At 36.4% G+C, this 20547-nt stretch overlaps 1 protein-coding gene across 1 annotated transcript in view; it reads right to left on the bottom strand.

Moving 5' to 3' along the window:
• Positions 1 to 20547, bottom strand: part of WASHC4 (WASH complex subunit 4) — a 59856-nt gene that overhangs the window by 25570 nt on the left and 13739 nt on the right. The window contains exons 11-19 of the mRNA XM_078449525.2: positions 19003 to 19126; positions 18776 to 18903; positions 17612 to 17772; positions 11183 to 11309; positions 6490 to 6615; positions 3259 to 3366; positions 1796 to 1942; positions 1591 to 1670; positions 363 to 468 (exon numbers count right to left, since the gene is read on the bottom strand). Of these exons, the coding sequence (XP_078305651.2) occupies positions 363 to 468; positions 1591 to 1670; positions 1796 to 1942; positions 3259 to 3366; positions 6490 to 6615; positions 11183 to 11309; positions 17612 to 17772; positions 18776 to 18903; positions 19003 to 19126 (1107 nt within the window). The remainder of the gene's footprint in view (positions 1 to 362; positions 469 to 1590; positions 1671 to 1795; positions 1943 to 3258; positions 3367 to 6489; positions 6616 to 11182; positions 11310 to 17611; positions 17773 to 18775; positions 18904 to 19002; positions 19127 to 20547) is intronic.

The following is a 20547-nucleotide window of genomic DNA, read 5'->3' as shown; positions in this document are numbered from 1 at the left end:
CACATGCCTGTCTTACTTTCCTAAATAAGAAGAGCCAGATTTTATTCTCTAAAGCATATATATTAAATCAACAAAAAATTCACATTCACTTATCCTTTCTTGCCTTGAACATTCAAATATTTATTTCCAAAAGAAATAGAAAGATCTGAGTAACATATTCCTTGCTGACAAGTAAATGTCAGCCTATTGTGACATCAACTAATATCAAAGTGAAATGAGAATGATTAGGAATACGAGTAAAAGAGTTAAATATATTGATATTCATTAGCATTTATATCAAATTTAACTACAGACTGTATAAATGCTCATTAAATATGGATAGTATTGTAAAAACATTAGCAATTATATTATTCTTCACTTACGTGTAATCTGGCTGCATCAACGGCATTTTCATACACATCATCTAGATAAATTGGAAAGACAGCTCGATGCCAGTATAAAAAACAACAGTCACATTGTGTTTGGACTCTACAATGTAAAGTAGTAATTAGTGGTAGCAAAATCAAAGCACTCCCCCACCAAAATAATGAAAGGAACAACATTACACATCACAATGGTAAGAGCTCAGTTTTACCCATTTTTGTATCCCCTACATCACTTAACCCAAAATTAGTAGAGAAAAGCCACAAAATACTTTCTAAATTGAACATGGGTAACAAAACTCCCCTATATCAGACACTGTCAGAATTCTGCACGCAGGCTAAAGCATACTTGAAAAACGACACACATAACTCTTAAGATAGAGTTTAATTTTTCAATACTACTTGATAGGACTGAACTTACAATACTTGCATCACATATGTACCATTTTACCTGTCTCAAAGTTGAAAAGCAGAACCTTTTAAAAAATTGTGACCAAAAAAACAGTTACACTTAACCTGCCTATACTCCTTGCCAAGTGACTATTTCACACCATTTTGGGGCAACAAAATGTTACACTAAATATCTTATAATGAAGAAGGAGAAGATAGAAAGTTAAATGCTAGTACCTACACTTAAAGTCTCAGCTTCTGAGAACAACATAATATTGTTATAAATATGAGCTTTAAATGAAAAACTGTGCTATAACCTTAATTCACCTGGGAATCAAAATTCAGAAGACCCATTTTCCCTTCAAGAAACATATTGCTTCCTCAATAAAAAGAAAACAATAAAGTCACAAATGGCTACAAAAATAAGCCCAAAACTAAGTCATTTTAGTGAATTAATTCCAATTCATGTCAAAATAAAACTACAGAAAACTATGTGACATGAATCTCTAAGAGATGAAACTTTGTTATGAAGCAGCAATTTTATAAGTCCACTAGGAGACTCATCACAGCAATCACAATATGCATCGGGGTCTAGCAGGTGCTCCATGGGTGATACCGTGTTTTCTCTGGGAGTTCTTCCAGAAGCTATTTCCTTACTACAGAAGCAAAGGTAAAGAAATACGATCCCCGGTCACAGACTCACTTTGGTCACGCTAAAGGAGTGACAAGAGGAACTAATGGTCTACCTGGGTTATATTTCTTCTCTTGCTATGCTAAAAAGAAAACTGATGTTTCTATCAGCCTTATCTTTGGAGTATCGTTACATATCCCTACTTACCTTTCTCTAAGTTCACTGATAAGATCCAGCTTTTTCATGACTACTTGCAGTGGAAAGAGTTCTTCATCTTTAAATGTTTTCTATCAGGGAGGGGAAAGAATGACAGAGAAGTTGCAGTCAAAGTAAGAACAGGTTTCTTGGGTCAGTAAGAAGGAAAATGTGAAATCTCCAATTTCAGTTTCCTTCCATAACAGCAATAATTTACCATTTGTGTGCCAACACTTAGTGCTAAGGAAACAATAAGTCGTCGTTGCTTTGTGCTTGGTCCATTTAGAGTGTTTTCAGCCAACACTAGAGCAGAGAGTACATCAAGACGCTGTTCGCTATATTTTTTGTCAGAAATTACTCTTTTCTAAAAGACAAAAGAAGAGAAAGCAAGAAATAACAGTTTTATTTCTGAAGCAATAACAAAGACTCACAAGAAAAACTTCGTGGTAATCTTTTCCATGATTCAATTTAAGAGAGCTTAGACAAATGCTTCCCTTGATCAGCTTTTTCTGACATTATGTGCTTTATTTGTGTAACATTACCATTTAATGCTGACAGGGACAGCAAATGCAGTAAGCATATTTTTAAATTTCTATATTAGGCTTTTTTTTTTTTTTTTTTTTTTTTTTATTTTTGGGACAGAGAGAGACAGAGCATGAAAGGGGGAGGGGCAGAGAGAGAGGGAGACGCAGAATCGGAAACAGGCTCCAGGCTCTGAGCCATCAGCCCACAGCCCGACGCGGGGCTCGAACTCACGGACCGCGAGATCGTGACCTGGCTGAAGTCGGACGCTTAACCGACTGCGCCACCCAGGCGCCCCTATATTAGGCTTTTTGAAAGGCAGTTCAAGATGGCAACATAGGCCAGAGTCTAAAATTTCCATATTAATTTAATAAATTATTCTTTAAAAAAGAGGCATATTTTAAAACTACACAATGTCATTTTTTAAAATGTTTATTTTGAGAGACAGAGAGAGCACAAGCAGGGCAGGGGCAGAGAGGCAGAGAGAGAATGAGAGAGAGAGACAGAGAGAGAGAGGGGGAGAGGGAGAGGGAGGGAGAGGCAGAGAGAGAGAGAGAGAGAAAGAGAAGGAATCTCAAGCAGACTCCACACACTGCCCGTGCACAGCTTGAAGCAGGGCTCAATCTCACAAACCATGAGATCATGACCTGAGCCTAAATCAAGAGTCAGATCTTTAACCAACTGAGCCACCCAGCCGTTCCCACAATGTCATTTTTTAACAGAGGAGTGTTAATGTATTCCATGCTGCAAGTTCAGAGTTAACCCTGATTGCTCTAAGTAACAATCATAAAATAACATGGAGAAAAAGGACCAAGAAATATTATGTTTGAAGGAATGGAGTAAACAGACTAAACTAAAAAAACACATATAAGGGCACCTGGGTGGCTCAGTCCATTAAGCGTCCAACTCTGGATTTCAGCTCAGGTCATGATCTCATGGTTCGTGAGTTCAAGCCCTGTATTGGGCTCTGCGCTGACAGCGTGGAGTCTACTTGGGATCCTCTCTCTCCCTCTGTCTCTCTGCCTCTCCCCCACTCATGCTCACTGTCTCAAAAAGAAATAAACTTAAAATATATGCTTAAAAATAAAAAACATACATAAAACAACAGGAGAGCAAACTAAAAAGATAATTATGCTGAATATACAATAACCTTCATACCTTGGCTACAGAAATAGAATTAAGAGCCTGATGTTGAAGGTGCTGTGTTATATGTGAAACCGAATCAGCCACAACCATGCTTCTTCTGTAGAACATATGCTCTATAGCCTAAAAAGAACCACAAGTAATGCTGTGAAAATCAACTTAAAACTTTTAGGCAAAATCACAGAATATCTTTAAGACCTTGGGCTAGGTAAGGAATTTGCAAATGGGATCCAAAAGAATTATTATATAAGATCGGTAAATTCAATTATATTAAGAATTTCTGTTCATCAAAAGCCACTATTCTCTCTCAAGAATAAACATTTAAAAAAAAAAAATCTGGCATCATCTTGAAAAGCTGAACATGTAAGTAACACACAACCCAGCAATCCGCTGGTAGACACAAAACTCAGCAAACCTCTGGCACAACTACACCAAGAAACAGATACAAGAACAGTAACACTGTATATAGTAGCAACAACTGGAAATCACCCAAAGTCCATCTACAGGAAAGCTACACAGCAATGAAAATGAAGGAACCATAGCTACTCATCCCAGCATGGAAAAGTTCAAATACAAAATTCTAGGGGCACCTGGGTGGCTCAGTCAGTTGAGCCTCCAACTTCGGATCAGGTCATGATCTCACAGTCTGTGAGTTTGAGCCCCACGATGGGCTCTGTGCTGGCAGCTCAGGGCCTGGAGCCTGCTTCAGACTCTGTGTCTCCCTCTCTCTCTGACCCTCCCCCATTCATGCTCTGTCTCTGTCTCAAAAATAAACAAACATTAAAAAAAAAAAAAACTAAAAACCACCGTGATAAATTCCAATATTAATTCTAGTATTAAAAAAAAAATTCTGAGTTTAAAAAAGTAAAGAAGTACATAAAGTATTACTTCATTAATATAAACTTCAAGAGCATACATGACTAAATGATGAATGGTTTACAGATTCATCTATATATGGTAAACTAAAAAGAAAACCAACGGAATGAGAAGCATAAAATGCAGGACTGGTTTCCTCTGAGGGAGCAGGGTAAGATATAATCACAGAGCACAACACAGGGGGTTTCTGAAAATATCAATATTTCTTAAATGGGATAGTGGGTTTTTGTCTATTATTTCTTAAAATTATGTTTATGAAATATATGCATATATACACATTTCTGTATTTACAGTTCATTAAAAAATGTAATATCTTTAAAAAAGGCTGAAAATTTCCAAAAGATTTTATTTCCTAAGCAAATCTAAAGGCATTAGCAGAAATTTACTAGAAAATTTTAATTTCAATTTTTATAAAAGGTTAAGTGGGCTCTCCTGCCTACAAAGGGTTTTTATTGTTTTTACTTACAGAGTATGCTAAAAACATTATCGTATTTCCAGAAGTATTCAAATCACAAGATTACAGCACTTTCCCTAAACTGCAAAATAATTAGCCTCATGTTGACTAGCCTCATGTGCATCTGAACACTACAAAATGGATGTCTTTTTTTTTTTTTAGTACAGTTGATACACAATGTTACATTAGTATCAGGTGTACAACTAGTGATTTGACAAATTGATACATTATGCTCTCTTCACTACAGGTGTAGCTATCAACTGTCCCATTACATTGCTATTGCAGCATCACTGACTGTATTCTTTATGCTGTGCCTTTATTCCTGTGACTTATTCATTCCATAACTGGAAGCCTGTACCACTCTCTCCCCTTCATCCATTTTACACAATCCCCCAAACCCCTCCTCTGGCAATCATCAGTTTGTTCCTTGTATTATTTATAGGTCTGATTCTGCTTTCTGTTTGTTTTTTTAAAATTCCACTTATGAGTAGAATTATATGGTAGTTATCTGTTTGACTTATTTCACATTAATACCCTCTAGGTCCATTCATACTGGCTCAAATGGCACAATCTCATCCTTTTTATGGCTGTATAATATTCCATTACATGTACACCACATCCTCTTTAACCATTTGTCTATTGATGGACATTTAGGTTGTTTCCACACATTGGCTATTATAAATAATGCTGCAATAAACACAGGAGGCATGTTCTTTTCAAATTAGTTTTTTCACTTTCTTTGGGCAAATACACAGTACTGAAATTACTGGATCATATGGTGTTTCTATTTTTAACTTTTTGAGGAACCTCCATACTGTCTTCCACAGTGGCTGTACCAATTTACATTCCCACCAACAATGCATGAGGGTTCCTTTCTCTTCACATCCTCGCCGACACTTGTTACATCTAGTCATTTTGATATCAGCCATTCTAACTGGTGGGTATCTCATCGCGGTTTTGATTTGCAGTTTCCTGATGATGAGTGATGCGGAGGATCTTTTCAAGTGCCTACTGGCCATCTGTATGTCTTCTTTGGAGAAATGTCTATTCAGGTTCTCTGCCCATGTTTTAATTGGATTATGTTTTTGGTGTTGAGTTGTATAAGTTCTTTATATGTATTGTGGCTATTAACCCCTTATTGGATATATGATTAGCAAATATCTTCACCCAATCAGTTGTCTTTTTGTTTTGTTGATGATTTCCTTTGTTGTGCAAAAGCTTTTTATTTTGATGTATGATGTAGTCCCAATAGTGCATTTTTGCTTTTGTTTCCCTTGCCTTAGAGGACATATCTACGAAATATTGTTATGGCTGATGTCAGAGAAATTACTTGTCTGTGCTCTCTTCAGAATTTTTATGGTTTCAGGTCTCACACTTAGGTCTTTAACCCATTTTGATTTTGTTTTTGTGTATAGCATTAGAAAGTGGTCCAGTTTCATTCTTTATACGTAGCTGTCCAGTTTTCCCGGCACCATTTATTAGAGTATGTTCCCCACTATATATTCTTGCCTCCTTCGTCAAAACTAACCATATATTTGTGGGTTTATTTCTGGGGTCCCTATTTGTTCCACTGATCTATGCACCAATTTTTGTACCACGTCATATTCTTTTATAATTCAGGCAACATGCTTAAAACTTCCATGAGCAAAACTTTACTAATACTTAAGTTAACCTTCTCATTCCCTTCTTCTCTCAATACATGCTAATTTTAATAAAGTTTAAATATATTGGCCATTCATAAAGTTATTCAGAAATTACTTTCAATGGCTAGTTTCCTTAGCCACGTGAGAGATAAGTACACTTTCCCACAATTATTTATTCTAATAATCAAGAAGTCAAATATTACAAGATCACCATAATTTAAGCACAGGTTAATTCTCAATTATAATGGCAAGGTAAAATAATCTTAAACCTACCTTGAGAAGTTCAACAAGCCTGCATAATGCCTTAACTGAGGTTTTGGTCATTGGCTTTTGCATTGACATGTAGAGATTCATTGTGGTTTTAATAATGGTACTAATACTGTATGCATATAAGAAGCCCTATAAAAAAATAAAACAATGATTATAATCACAAGGAAAAGTTTCATTTCTTCAACATTTCATTCTCTATGTAACAATTATTCCCCAACTTGCCAATAACTATTTTAAAGTCTGCTCTTAAGATTTTGAAATATTCTTCCTCACGCAATGTTACACAATGGTGAAGCTTCAAAGCAACCCCTAAAGGTGTATTTAACCTATTACATACCATAAGTTTAGTACTGCTGAAATTAAAGTATAAAATCACAGTTAAAGAATCTCCCCATTAAAAAAACAAACAAACCCTTCAGAGAAATGATCTGAATGTCCAGAAGCTATCTATTCATCCTTATCTTACCTGCCAGGCAAGAGTTTAAAGACTCCTATCTGCTACAGACAAATGCTAAGGACCCTAAGGAACCAGGAACTGAAAAATAAGGAGTATGAGAGCTGCTGTCTGGCCAATACAGATACTGAAAGGTATTTCTCAGTTCCAAGCCAATTCCCCCTTTCCTTTTCACCCGGACCAATCCCCACTGTTCATCTGCTACCATGTCCCCTGCCTATGTTGGTCCTAATCAGACCTTCTCTCCTTCCAGCCCAATAAGAACATATTCTCTCCTACTCTTCTATTCACGAAGGAAGAACAAAGGTCTTGTGAGGTTTAAAAAAGATTTTTAGTGCTAGTAAACCCAGGGAAATGGGATGGAATAAGAAAACAGGAAAAGGAAAAGGATATTACCTTATATATTTTCATGTAGATCCAAAAAAACCACATAGAAACATCATAATAAAGATTCTTTGGGTTTACAAAAGGACAAAAAAAGATACATGTACAGTTTTAGGATGAACCTAAACTATACTATTATGGATCTATTCAAGGAACTGGGGCAGAAGCCATATGCTAGTGATTCTCAACTTTTTTTCTAGTCCTCTATCATATGTGAGAGATAAAGTACTCTCCTATCAGTGTAACAGTGGCTCAGTAAAGAAGTGATACTTAGTGTGGGTGGGAGAGGGGATTTTCTCTGAACCAATTATATCTCTGTGATAAAGAGATGTGCAAAGTTAATAGAATAAGAAATGAGAGAGAAGGCAGCATCCTAAGAAAGGTGACAAAGCTTGGGGAATACACACAGGAAAGAGCTAGAAGTCTTAACCTGTCAGCTACAGAACTATCACACCAGATTCTGCCCTAGTGCAGCACCATGAAAAGTTTAAAAGCAGAAACAAAGAACAGCAAAAGTATAACTCTAAGCCAGGCATAAAAAGGGGAGTTTCTTTTTTGAGGGGGAACAGGGGTGAAAGAATTCATGGGTCCCCAGATGGTCATTAACTTGTGAAACATATATATAAAGGACGTATTTTAAAAATCTAAATGGGGAGAGGAGAGGTTTAGGGTCTGTTTTTGTTAATGGAAGAATAAATAATCTGGACTAACCTCTGTACAAAGAACAAGCAAATCTGGGCAAAACATTTTTTTAATCTCTCAGGAGGCATCAAAGAGCTATTAAGAAGATAAGGAAATATAAAGCCAAAATCTGGGAGAAGAAAGAAACCCAGAGAAGTGAGCCTGGCATTTGAGGCTGCTTCCTTAAGAAGCATCTGCCAGTTCCAAAAGAGAATGGAGACAGAAGCCAAATGTTACCTTTCAGCATCTCCCAGAAAGGAGAGGGGAATAAAAACAGGAGTTCGTGGCCCATCAAAGAGGAAAGGAGGTCCTATAAACCTAGGTTCTGGATTGGGATCCTGAAAAACTACCCCCTAAAAAGTAAGGATGAACTCAAAAAACTAGCCATCATAGGATTTAGGTCCCATTTCAAATCATCTCAATCCATGACTAGGTTGAGGTGATCTGGGTTGTTAGTTGTCCCAGACTAGCTGTTTATCAAAAGTAAAAATTATTAAGTCCTCTCTGGAAAAAGAAAAACAATATCCAGATCTTCAAATTATAGCCACAGTTTTTCATATACAATGTGCGCATTATTAAAAATAACCAGGCAAAGAGATAATAAGACATATCAAAAAACAAGAGAAACATAGATAACAGAAACATCCAGATAATGAAATTACTAGACATAGGCTTAAAAATAATTCTGCTACGTTGAAGGAAAAGAAACAAAATTTTTTCAGAAAAAGAAATGGAAACTATAAAAAAAGCTAAAAAGTAAAATAAGTAAAATTAAGAGTTCAGTAGATAGGCTTAACAAGAGAGAGAGAGAGAGAGAGAGAGAGAATAAAACAGAAATAGTACTTGAAGAGTTAGTGGCTGAGAATTTTCCACAAATTCCAGAAGCTCTACAAATCCCAAGCAGCACTGACACAAAGAAAACTACACCTAGGTACATTAAAGCAATATTGCTAAAAACCAAAAAGTAGATCTTACAAGCAATTAAAGACTCACATTCAGAAACCAAGAAAACTGACAGCTAACTTCTCAACAAAAATAAAAGCCAGAAGACAATAAGTTGGGGAGGGAGGTGAGGGATCCTGCTAACCCAGAATTCTCTACATAGCAAAAATGCTTTTGAAAACAAAGTTGAGGGGTGCCTGGGTGGCTCAGTGGGTTAAGCAGCCAACTCTGGATTTCGGCTCAGATCATGATTTCAGTTTGTGAGTTCAAGCACCACATCTCTCTCTGTGCTCACAGTGCAGAGCCTGCTTCAGATCCTGTCTCCCTCTCTTTGCCTCTCCCCTGCACCCACTCTCTCTCCCAAAAATAAATAAATGTTAAAAAACAAAAATGAAGTTGAAATAAAGACATATTCAGACAAAAAAAAATAGTGATAATTCATCAACAGAAGGACACTGTAAATGAATTCCACAAACAGAATAATGAAGAGGGGCACCTGGGTGGCTCAGTCGGTTAAGCGTCCGACTTTGGCTCAGGTCATGATCTCACAATCCGTGAGTTCAAGCCCTGTGTTGGGCTCTGTGCTGACAGCTTGGAGCCTGGAGCCTGCTTAGGATTCTATGTCTCCCTCCTCTCTGCCCCGTCCCAGCTCATGCTCTACTTCTCTGTCTCACTCTCAAAAATAAATAAACGATAAAATATATATATATATACAAATACATATATATATACATACACACACACATACATATGTATATACATACACACACACATATATATACATGTATATATGTATACGTATGTGTGTGTGTATATACGTATATATATATAAGAATGAAGAGACGCAGAAGAACGGAAAGCAACAGAACAGGTAAATATATGGATAAATCTAAATGGACCAGGACTATAAAGACAACAGCAGCAATAATAATGCCTCGAGAAGTTTAATATATAAAATGAATCAAAATAAAAAACAACATCAGAAGTGAGACGGTAGATAAAGAGAATTACGGTGGTTTAAGATCCTCACACTGTCTAGAAAGAGATAAAACTACTTATTTATTTTGGAGTTGAAGGTTAAATGATGCACTTAAAATCTCTAGAGTAACCATTAAAAAAACCCAGTAAAAGGATACAGAATTAACAACATAATAAAGGGAGAAATAAAATGATGAATTAATTCAAAAGAGAGCAAGAAAGGAAAGTAAAAGGGACACAGAACAAGTGAGATAAATAGAAAGCAACTAGTCAGGTGCTAGTTTTAAATCCAAATACATCAGCAATGACATAGAGAAAATAAAAAAAGACAACTAGACTGGGGAAAAATTTATGCTGCTTACACACTGCTTACACACAGGAGACACACATTAAATATAAGGAGTCAAACAAGTTGCAAGTCAAATGATGAAAAAAGACATACTATGTAGACCTTAACTAAAAGAGAACTGGTATAGCTATATTACTATTATACACACAAGACTTAAGACAGAGCATTACTAGAAATAAAAGGGATATTTCATAACAACAGGTTCAATTCATCAGGAATAAATAATAATTCTTAAATGTTATGCACTCACTTGGTTTTAAAACATATAAAACAAAAACAAAGGGTAAACAGACAAATCCACCATGCTAGTGGGAGATTCTAACCCAATTCTGTCGTAACTGACACAATATGTAAACAAAATCATTAACAAACATAACCTACTTGACATATACAGAACACTACAACCAATAAATGCAAGTTACATATTCTTTTCAAGTGTACATGAAATGTTTACCAAAGTTGACCATAGGCTGGGCCATAATGCAAATCTCAACAAATTTAAAAATAGCAAAATTATTTTAGTACTTCTAGAAATCAATAATAAAAGATAACTAGGAAATCCTCTTATCTTTACAAACTAAAACATATCTTCAAAATAACCCACAGATCAAAAAAGAAATCACAATAAAATTTCTTATATATTTCGAACTAAATAATGCAAATGCGACATATCAAAACTTATGGGATACAGCAAAAAAAGTCATGCTTTGAAGAGAATACAGAGATTTAAATGCATGTATTAGAAAATCTAAATTAGTCACACAGATCTAAACATAATCAAATCAATTTCAGTTTTTAAAAACAAAAACATATCGTACCCCTTCCAGTTTTTTCAAAGTGTAAGTTCTATACATTGAATTAACACAGAAATGACCCCCAAAATATTCTAAGTAAGAAGATGCAACTACCTGTATAAAAACATTACATCTATTGGTGAGGTCTTCAGCAAATTTATCCATTCTCTGCTCTTTAGATAAAATAGATTCCATTTTCATCATCCATGAGCTCACAAAGACGTAGTAAGACTGTACATCTCTAAAAAAGGAAAATATTGGGGTTACTCAGCACAGGAAATAAAATTTACTTCCATTTCTTTGAACTGGTTGGGATAAAATATTTCCTTGCAGGAGCCACCTTTCTGGTTTTCAAATTACAGACATCCTACATACATATATAATTTACTCATTCAACAAATGTTCATGCCTATATAGGCCAGACACTGTTTCTCAGTACTAAAAATAAAAGTTAGCAGTAAACAAAATAGATAAAAATCCCTACCACAATAAAGTTTACATTCTTTGAAGAAAGGAGAGTTGTGTAACAAAGAAATCAATAATTAAGATCTGTAAGATGTTAGATATGTGCTATGGAAAAGATGCAGCAGAGAGAAAAAAAAGAGACAGAGACTTGGAGGGCAGGTACAATTTTAATTACAGTGATCAAGGCAGGCTCACTGAAATTATGATTTTGAGCCAAGATTTGAAGAAGATGAATGAGTAATCTATGTAAATATATGAGAAGAGAATTCTAGGAAAGTAAATAACAAACGCAAACGTCTGGCATGTTCAAGTAATACAAAGAAGTCAGTATGGCTGGAGCTCAGAGAACAGGGATGAGAACATAAAAGGAAATCAGAGAAGTACAAAGGTGGGGGTTGGGGGGCAGGAAGGGTGGGGAGTAGAACAGGATTTGTGTATGACCTTGTGGAGAGGGCTTCAATGGAAAGCCACCAAAGCATTTGAGCAGAGTGACTTTATCTAACTTTGCAGGGGACCAAAATCACCTTGGCTGAGATGCTGAAAATAAACTGTAAAGGGGACAATGGGGTAACAGAAAAACGACTCAGGCAGCTACCACGATAATGCAGAAGGGGATGATAACTTGAACCAGAAGGGAAGGCTGGAAGTGGTCAGAATCTGGATATAAAAGCTACACTGATTGAACGCTTCCTATGTGCCAGCCACTGTTCTAATCACTGTACGCAAAGTAACTCATTTAATCCTCACATAACCTTATGATCTAGAAGAGGAAACTGATACACAGAGAAGTTAAGTAACGTGCCCAAGATCATAACTGGTAAAAAGCCAACCCAAGATAAAAGCCCAAATCTAGGAAGCTTTCCTATCCAGGAAAGACTAAATCTACTGATTTAATTCTCCGCTGCAAGCCAATTACAAACACTGAATCACTCTATCAATGTATCTCAAATGGCTCAAAATGGAAACTTTTAGCCCAGAAGCTATTTAATATACACTTCTTTTTTATTTTAAAGGTTTAGTGTGAAAAAACAAACAATTCCCCTTTGTGGGATCTGATGTTACCAACTCTTTAGAGACTTCCTCCAGTCAGAGAAACATCCCATTACTGCCAGTCAGAATGAACTAGAGGATAGCACTCCGGGCAAGGGACTGCAGAGACTCACCTGACCGAAATCTGAACCCCACAGTGAGGTCACTGGTCAGCCATACTGCCAAAGAGTCTGACAATGTCAAGAACTCAGTCTGAAGAGGGATTACACCAAAATTTTTCATAACTGTCTTTTAAAGAGGTAAAACCCTAGCATCAAATCTAAGAAAAATTTCTTGCTGAGACAGGATTCCATTAAACAAATGACACCAACAGCTGTACTTTTTGGCTTTGCCTCAAATGGTGCTAACATTATTTGACTTGTGGATTATTTGACTTAAAAATGTGAAACACGGAGAATGAGCAGGGTCCTAGGGCAATGCCTCCTTTTGAGGAAGCTGTGATCAGTATTCAGCAGGGATACAAGTATAGGAGGGAAGAGAAAGGTCATAAGCCAAGACAGAAGGAAGAGGCCTAGATTATAGAGCCCTCCTTGACAGTAATCAAACCAGTAACCTTATGAAGAAGGCTAATAACACAGTCAAGGGCACTCACTCAGTTTTAGATCAGACTATGCAGGATAAAGCAGAGATTATCCATTACTCCACCCATCACTCCTACATTCAAACACTAGATGATATTCCTCTCTTATGAAAATGAAAATGAAGCTGTTTCAAGTTTTAAAAAACAAGTTTTTGACAAATGGAGTCCAAAAATAGCCAAGGGTCCTGTCAGATGGTCAGCTTCACTTCAAAGTACAAACAGGAAAAACACTAAGGAAAAAAAAAATCTGTCCCAATATAAATCACCAAATGGCGGTAACACTTCTATGTCAACAGAGGTTTGAAATGAAGGTTCAGAGCTCTATCCTCTGAAGTCAGTATTTCCAGTGTCAAAATGGTTTTGAATGAAAAGCAAAATGCAGCAACCTACAAACCTTGGACCCCAGGCAGGAATGTGGCTGGGACACTCGGCCAGCTGAAGTCTAGTGCATACTGGGCGGGGGGCAGGGAAACCGTCCCCCACTGTTTCCTCATTATCTAATAACTCTGGAACCTAACTGGGACAGCTCTTGTTCACTCCCTCAATTTTTCCTAAAACACTGGATAAAACTCATGCTAGTCACACTGTCTCCCCTCTCCTGGGTTTCATTTTAGTGAATTTTAGGTTTGTTTGGGATAACTGCAAGGAGAATGAAAAAGACACTATCCCCTTCAGCTCCCTGGAGCTCTATGGTAACTGTGTATCTTTGGAATCAAAGAATTTAGAAACATAAAATGTTATCATGGGGGGGAGGGGGTCTTTGAAAGTCAACTTATTCAATCTTCTACCTGATAAGCCTCACTTCCTACAGCATCTTGGACTGAGGTCATCTATACTTTACCTACACAGCTCTAGTAAAAGAGTGCATTACCTCTCAGGACAGCCTCCAGGACTTGGTAGCAGAGGCTCTTCAGCAGGACTGGTATGGGCTTGCACACTAGCACACCTAGCTCTCTGACCTGGCAAAGTTCATTTCTCTAAGCCTCATTCTCCTTATCTAAAAATGGGATAAAAATAGTACTGTCGAGTAGCAGTTAACAGCTTATGCTCTAGAGTTGGGACTGCCCAGCTCTGCCACCTACTAGCTGTTTAAATTTGGGCAAGTTCAATCTCTCTGTATTTCAATTTTCTCACCTACAAAATGGCCATAATTACAGTATCTACCTCATAGGATTCTCTCATGATTAAAGGAGATGATAAATGTGAAGTTCCTGGAACAGTTTAGTTATTGGCTTACAGAAAGCACTGGGTTAATATTGGTTGTTACCTTTATTATTTCCCACATGAGAAGACTATTACAGGGTTTGCATAAGACAGTGTCTAAAGCCTTTAGCATAATGCCTGCTACTAAGAGCTCAATCATGTTGGCGATTTTGGATCTCTGGAGCCACAGAGATCAAATCTGTTCCCTCTTCAACCTGAATGCCCCTCAAATATTTAAGGAGCTCACCACATCATTTCTCAGATTTCTCTTTTAAAGGTCAAACTATGTAGAGATTCTTCAAAAGGCATGGTTGTCAGGTCTTCTGACATATCCTGATCAGCTGCATTTAGGGTTGCTGCATTTTGTGTCCCTCTTAAAAATGTGACACCACTGGACACCAACTACGATCTGACCAATAAAAATTCAATGAAACTACCAATTCACATGGCCTAGATATTATAAGTACCATTTCCCATAATCTGGATATAGTTATTAACATAATCCAAGTATGTATTGGCATTTTTAGCAACTGCATCACACTATTCAAGAATATTAAGATGGGAATGCAAGCTGGTGCAGCCACTCTGGAAAACAGAATGGAGGCTCCTCAAAAAACTAAACAGAGAACTACCCTACGACCCAGCAACTGTACTACTGGGTATTTATCCAAGGGATGCAGGGGTGCTGTTTCAAAGGGACACATGCACCCCCATGTTTATAGCAGCACTATCAACAATAGCCAAAGTATGGAAAGAGCCCAAATGTCCATCGATGGATGAATGGATAAAGAAGATGTGGTCTATATATACAATGGAGTATTACTCGGCAATCAAAAAGAATGAAATCTTGCCATTTGCAACTACATGATTGGAACTGGAGGGTATTACGTGAAGTGAAATCAGTCAAAGACAAATATCATATGACTTCACTCATATGAGGACTTTAAGAGACAAAACAGATGAACACAAGGGAAGGGAAACAAAAATAATATAAAAACAGGGAGGGGGACAAAACAGAAGAGACTCATAAATATGGAGAACAAACTGAGGGTTACTGGAGGGGTTGTGGGAGGGGGGGAATGGGCTAAATGGGTAAGGGGCACTAAGGAATCTACTCTTGAAATCATTGTTGCACTATATGCTAATTTGGATGTAAATTTAAAAAAATATAGATATAGATATAGATATAGATATAAAGCTTCTGATAATTAAGATATCCACACACCTTAATTAATACTATTAACCTAATCCCTGTGTCTCCATCTTATTGAATTCACAGCTTTAACTCCAAACTATGTCTTTTTCCCTCCTCAGTTCTGTTTTAGAAGATAGGAGGAAGCTCTGAAATTTACGTTATGTGTAGTCCTGCCTGAATTGAGTAACTGTCATTTTCCATGGACTTGAACCACCAGACTTGAGAGTACTAAGAGATGCTTTAGGGGACTCCTATATTCCTGATGTACTCCTTCTTCCCCCATTCTGCAGTAGTGGTCCAATTTCCCCTTGACAGTCAAGATCGAAAGAAAATGAATAAATATCCCTATTATCTTCTAATCATATCACAAATAAAAACTGTGTCCAGCACAGAGCCAGTGGCACAGTCCTGCATCACTTCACTAAAATCTTCATCCAGGTCAGTGTGTGATTTTAGCAATGCACTCAAGAAACAATGTGCAGTAAATTAAGTGTTGAGGCTAGGTGATGAGAACACGGGAACTCATCTATTTTCTCTCTTTTGTGTATATTTGAAAATTTGCATAGTAAGACTTCAACAAAATAGGATGTAAATATCAGAAGAACATCTGATTGTTGTTACATTATGTAACAACATAAGGATGTAAATATCAGAAGAAACTAAAGTTAAAAGTATTCTGTTAAGAGGCACATGAAAAGATGTTCAACGTCGCTCATCAGGGAAATACAAATCAAAACCACACTCAGATATCACCTCACGCCAGTCAGAGTGGCCAAAATGAACAAATCAGGAGACTATAGATGCTGGAGAGGATGTGGAGAAACGGGAACCCTCTTGCACTGTTGGTGGGAATGCAAATTGGTGCAGCCGCTCTGGAAAGCAGTGTGGAGGTTCCTCAGAAAATTAAAAATAGACCTACCCTGTGACCCAGCAATAGCACTGCTAGGAATTTACCCAAGGGATACAGGAGTAATGATGCATAGGGGCACTTGTACCCCAATGTTTATAGCAGCACTCTCAACAATAGCCAAATTATGGAAAGAGCCTAAATGTCCATCAACTGATGAATGGATAAAGAAATTGTGGTTTATATACACAATGGAATACTACGTGGCAATGAGAAAGAATGAAATATGGCCCTTTGTAGCAACGTGGATGGAACCGGAGAGTGTGATGCTAAGTGAAATAAGCCATACAGAGAAAGACAGATACCATATGGTTTCACTCTTATGTGGATCCTGAGAAACTTAACAGAAACCCATGGGGAAGGGGAAGGAAAAAAAAAAAAAAAAAGAGGTTAGAGTGGGAGGGAGCCAAAGCATAAGAGATTGTTAAAAACTGAGAACAAACTGAGGGTTGATGGGGGGTGGGAGGGAGGGGAGGGTGGGTGATGGGTATTGAGGAGGGCACCTTTTGGGATGAGCACTGGGTGTTGTATGGAAACCAATTTGACAATAAATTTCATATATTGAAAAAAAAAAAAGTATTCTGTTAGGGAACAGGCTCAGGTACAGGGGGAAACTGAACAGAGGACAGTTGTTTTTCCCTTTCAACTTTTAGTACTTTTGGACTTAAGTATGTACATATGTTACTTTCATAAAAATACAAATTAAAAAAAGGAGTGCATCAAATTAAAGTCAACGCCTCCAAAAATTATCACTGAGTCATGGACACCCAATGTTTTTAATGTCATCAAATGACATCTACTGCGGGAACTTCACTCTACACAAAATATTTAATGCGTCTGATAAAAAGTATGTGTATATGTCTGCAAATACATGTATACATATGTATGTGTGCCTATATACACACACACATCTCCATAAAGTACAATTTTCCTGCATCTTTAAGTTTAAACCTAAAACATTTAAAACAAAACCAAAAAAACTCCTAAAAATTAAGCCTCCTGGAGATTGTCTAACCTCTTCTCTGGTAATGAGTAAGTACATTTGATCTTATAACCAAATATTTTCCATATATTTAGAGTCAGTGTAAGATCCAAGAATATAAAGTATCTAAACACTTTCGTTACGGGTACTTATAAACTCACTTGGTAAGTGATTGAGCTTTCTGCTGTAGGAAAGTATCTCTGTGTATTTTAATGGCTTGGAGACTTTTTCTGTCTAGAAGTTTGGCAGCTGCTGGTATTTTCTGGATCAAAAAATTATCAGGAAACCAAATAATATTAGCAGTTAGAGTGATGGCTGGTACCTGAAATAGTAAATGTAAGAGAGGGAAATCAATAAATTCAGGCTAACAGTAAGCTGTTTAATAGTCCTATAATACACAACGGGAAGACAACTTACAATCATTTATACATTATGACACAAATTATCTTACTGTGGCACAATTAAGGCATTCTAATATCTGATATGGGACATGAGAAAGTTTTATTCTGCCTAAATATTAAACACTTACACACTCTCATGGATATTCAGATAAAAATATGCAAAAAGCAAACAGAAACTTCAATCTTCACCACTTTTACTTTTATTCTATATTAGTGAAAAAATAAAAGACCCAAGATGGCTGGATTCTCATGGTCACATATCACTTGATTTTACACACAAAGTTTTCAATTTTGAAATCAGGTGTGTCACATCATGGAAATAGCAAAGATGTAAAAAAAAAAAAAAAAATTTTAATTTTTTTCCACTTCAATAATGAGAAGGAATGGCAAGAAGAGGAGAAGAACCAAAGAAAAAGAAAAAAGCAGTGACAGTAATAGGAAGTTAATTTATAGGAAAAAATCTGGAAGAACTTCCATGAATAGGTATTTATATGATGTGGAATTATGCAGTACTTCCATTTACTATGTTACTTATTTCTGGAATGCTTGGTTTTTGGGTTTTAAAAAATGCTTATTTTCAGAGAGAGAGGGAGCATGAGGGATGGGCAGAGAGGAGAGAGAATCTCAAGCAGGCTCCACGCTGTGGGCACAGAGCCCAAAGTGGAGCCCAATGCAGGGCTCAAACTCACAAACCATGAGATGATGGCCTGAGCCAAAATCAAGAGTTGGACGCTCAACCCACCCAGGTGCTCTGGGAATGCTTGGTTTTTAAAAATTCTTATAGTATTATTTTTATAATTATTACAAAGTACTGTAAAAATTACTATTTTTATAATCAGGAATAAAATACATTTTAGAATATCCAATTTTATCCAAAATCTTTTTCACCTACTCAAGTTGAAAAAAAAAGTTCCAAGTTCTTACCTTCTTACAAATGTCCAATAAAGATTTATAAAACTTTTTATCAATAGTCCGAAAAATTTGAAAATGCAGTACAAAGAGTCCACAAATACCAACGTACTTGTCTCTCTGGTCAATTTCAGAAGGTTCTCCTTATAAAACAACAACATGTGAGAAAAATATACTTAATTCTACATTCAAGGAAATGCAAACTTTATCAACACAAATTTAAAAAATGCATTTTACATTACCAAGTTTGGCTTCTACATTTGCAAAAATTGAGCGAATACTATGTGCAAATTCTTCAGCAAAAGTGCTATTTTTTGACACAGATACTCCTCCATTGAGAGAATCAAACTGCTGTTCTATACAGGCCTAAATAGGAAACATTTAAAGGGAAATTTAAACTTTCAATAAGTTATTAAACAGACTTAAATATACACCGTGTGACAAACTTCTACATTCATCATTTTAATCTCAGTAACACTGAGGCTCAAGTTTTTACCTTAATGTCATCTAATAACTAAATCCTTTTGAGTGAAAAATATGTACTTATGTACTTAAGTACCTAGTTAGTGAAATACAACTGAACCACAAATCCAAAATTCTACATGAAGAGATATACACAGTGATGCTCAGTGACGTATGGAAGATGTATCTGATTAAGCACGGAAAACGTTTTATTATTTTACCATGCACTTTTAAGAGAATAGTGTATTTTTTCTGATGATTACTTTCCTAGCACTTTATTATAGCATGTATCAGAATGTCTCCTGGAAAAAGACTCAATGACAAAAAATCATCTTCTGAATCGAATATATCAGCTGTTAATTAGTATAAACAATAGTTGGGATCAATCTGTAAAATGTGTGATCCTCAGAATAGCATAATGTATAGATGTCAAATCACTATGTTGTATGCCTGAAACTAACATTATGTGTCAACTATATATCAATTTTTTATTGTCATTATGTAAAAATATGTTAAAAATAACCTTGAAGCAGATTTTAAATATAAATATATTGCAATTTCTAATAAATACTACCCAAAGCAATGCTATCCAATAGAACTTTCTGTGATCATAGAAATGTTCTACATTTCTATGCTGACAGGATAGCTAGTCACAGACTAATTGTGGCTATTTTTCCCTCAGCTTTATTAAGATATTATTGATACACAACATGTAAGTTTGAAGTGTCTGCCGCAATGATTAGATTATATATATGCAGCTGTTAAGCACGTGAAAGTGGTGGAGAAAGTGAAATTTTATTTCATTTTAATTAATTTAAACTTAAAATAGCTAGTAAATAGTAGGAAGCTACCTGGACTACACAGACCCAAATTATATTCCCTGAGCCTAGGAAGAATTAAACATTCGTTCATTCATTTATGGGAGAGAGAGTACAAGCAAGGGAGGGGCACAAAGAAAGGGAGACACAGCATCTAAAGCAGGCTCCAGGCTCCGAGCTGTCAGCTCAAAGCCCAACACAGGGCTTGAACCCATGAAGGCAGGATCATGACCTGTGCCGAAGTCGGACACCTAACCTACTGAGCCATCCAGGCGTCCCTAAACACACCCAAATCTAGAGTTTAACAACAAACACTAAAGCAACTGCTTAGATCTTAATCCTTGAATAGTTTTATCCTTCTACATAATTAAAAAAAAAAACAAAACCCTCACCCCAAATACAACTAGTACCATTAATTTTGTTTGCTACTAGGTACTGAAATAATTACATTTAGTACACTGACAATGTTTTAAGCCAAACACTTCTAAAGAAAACATATTTCAGTGG

The sequence above is a fragment of the Panthera onca genome, chromosome B4 (genome assembly GCF_046562875.1).
Source record: "Panthera onca isolate mPanOnc1 chromosome B4, mPanOnc1 haplotype 2, whole genome shotgun sequence".
In the NCBI taxonomy this organism is placed as follows: domain Eukaryota; kingdom Metazoa; phylum Chordata; class Mammalia; order Carnivora; family Felidae; genus Panthera; species Panthera onca.
This window is presented reverse-complemented; position numbering and strand designations above follow the sequence as displayed.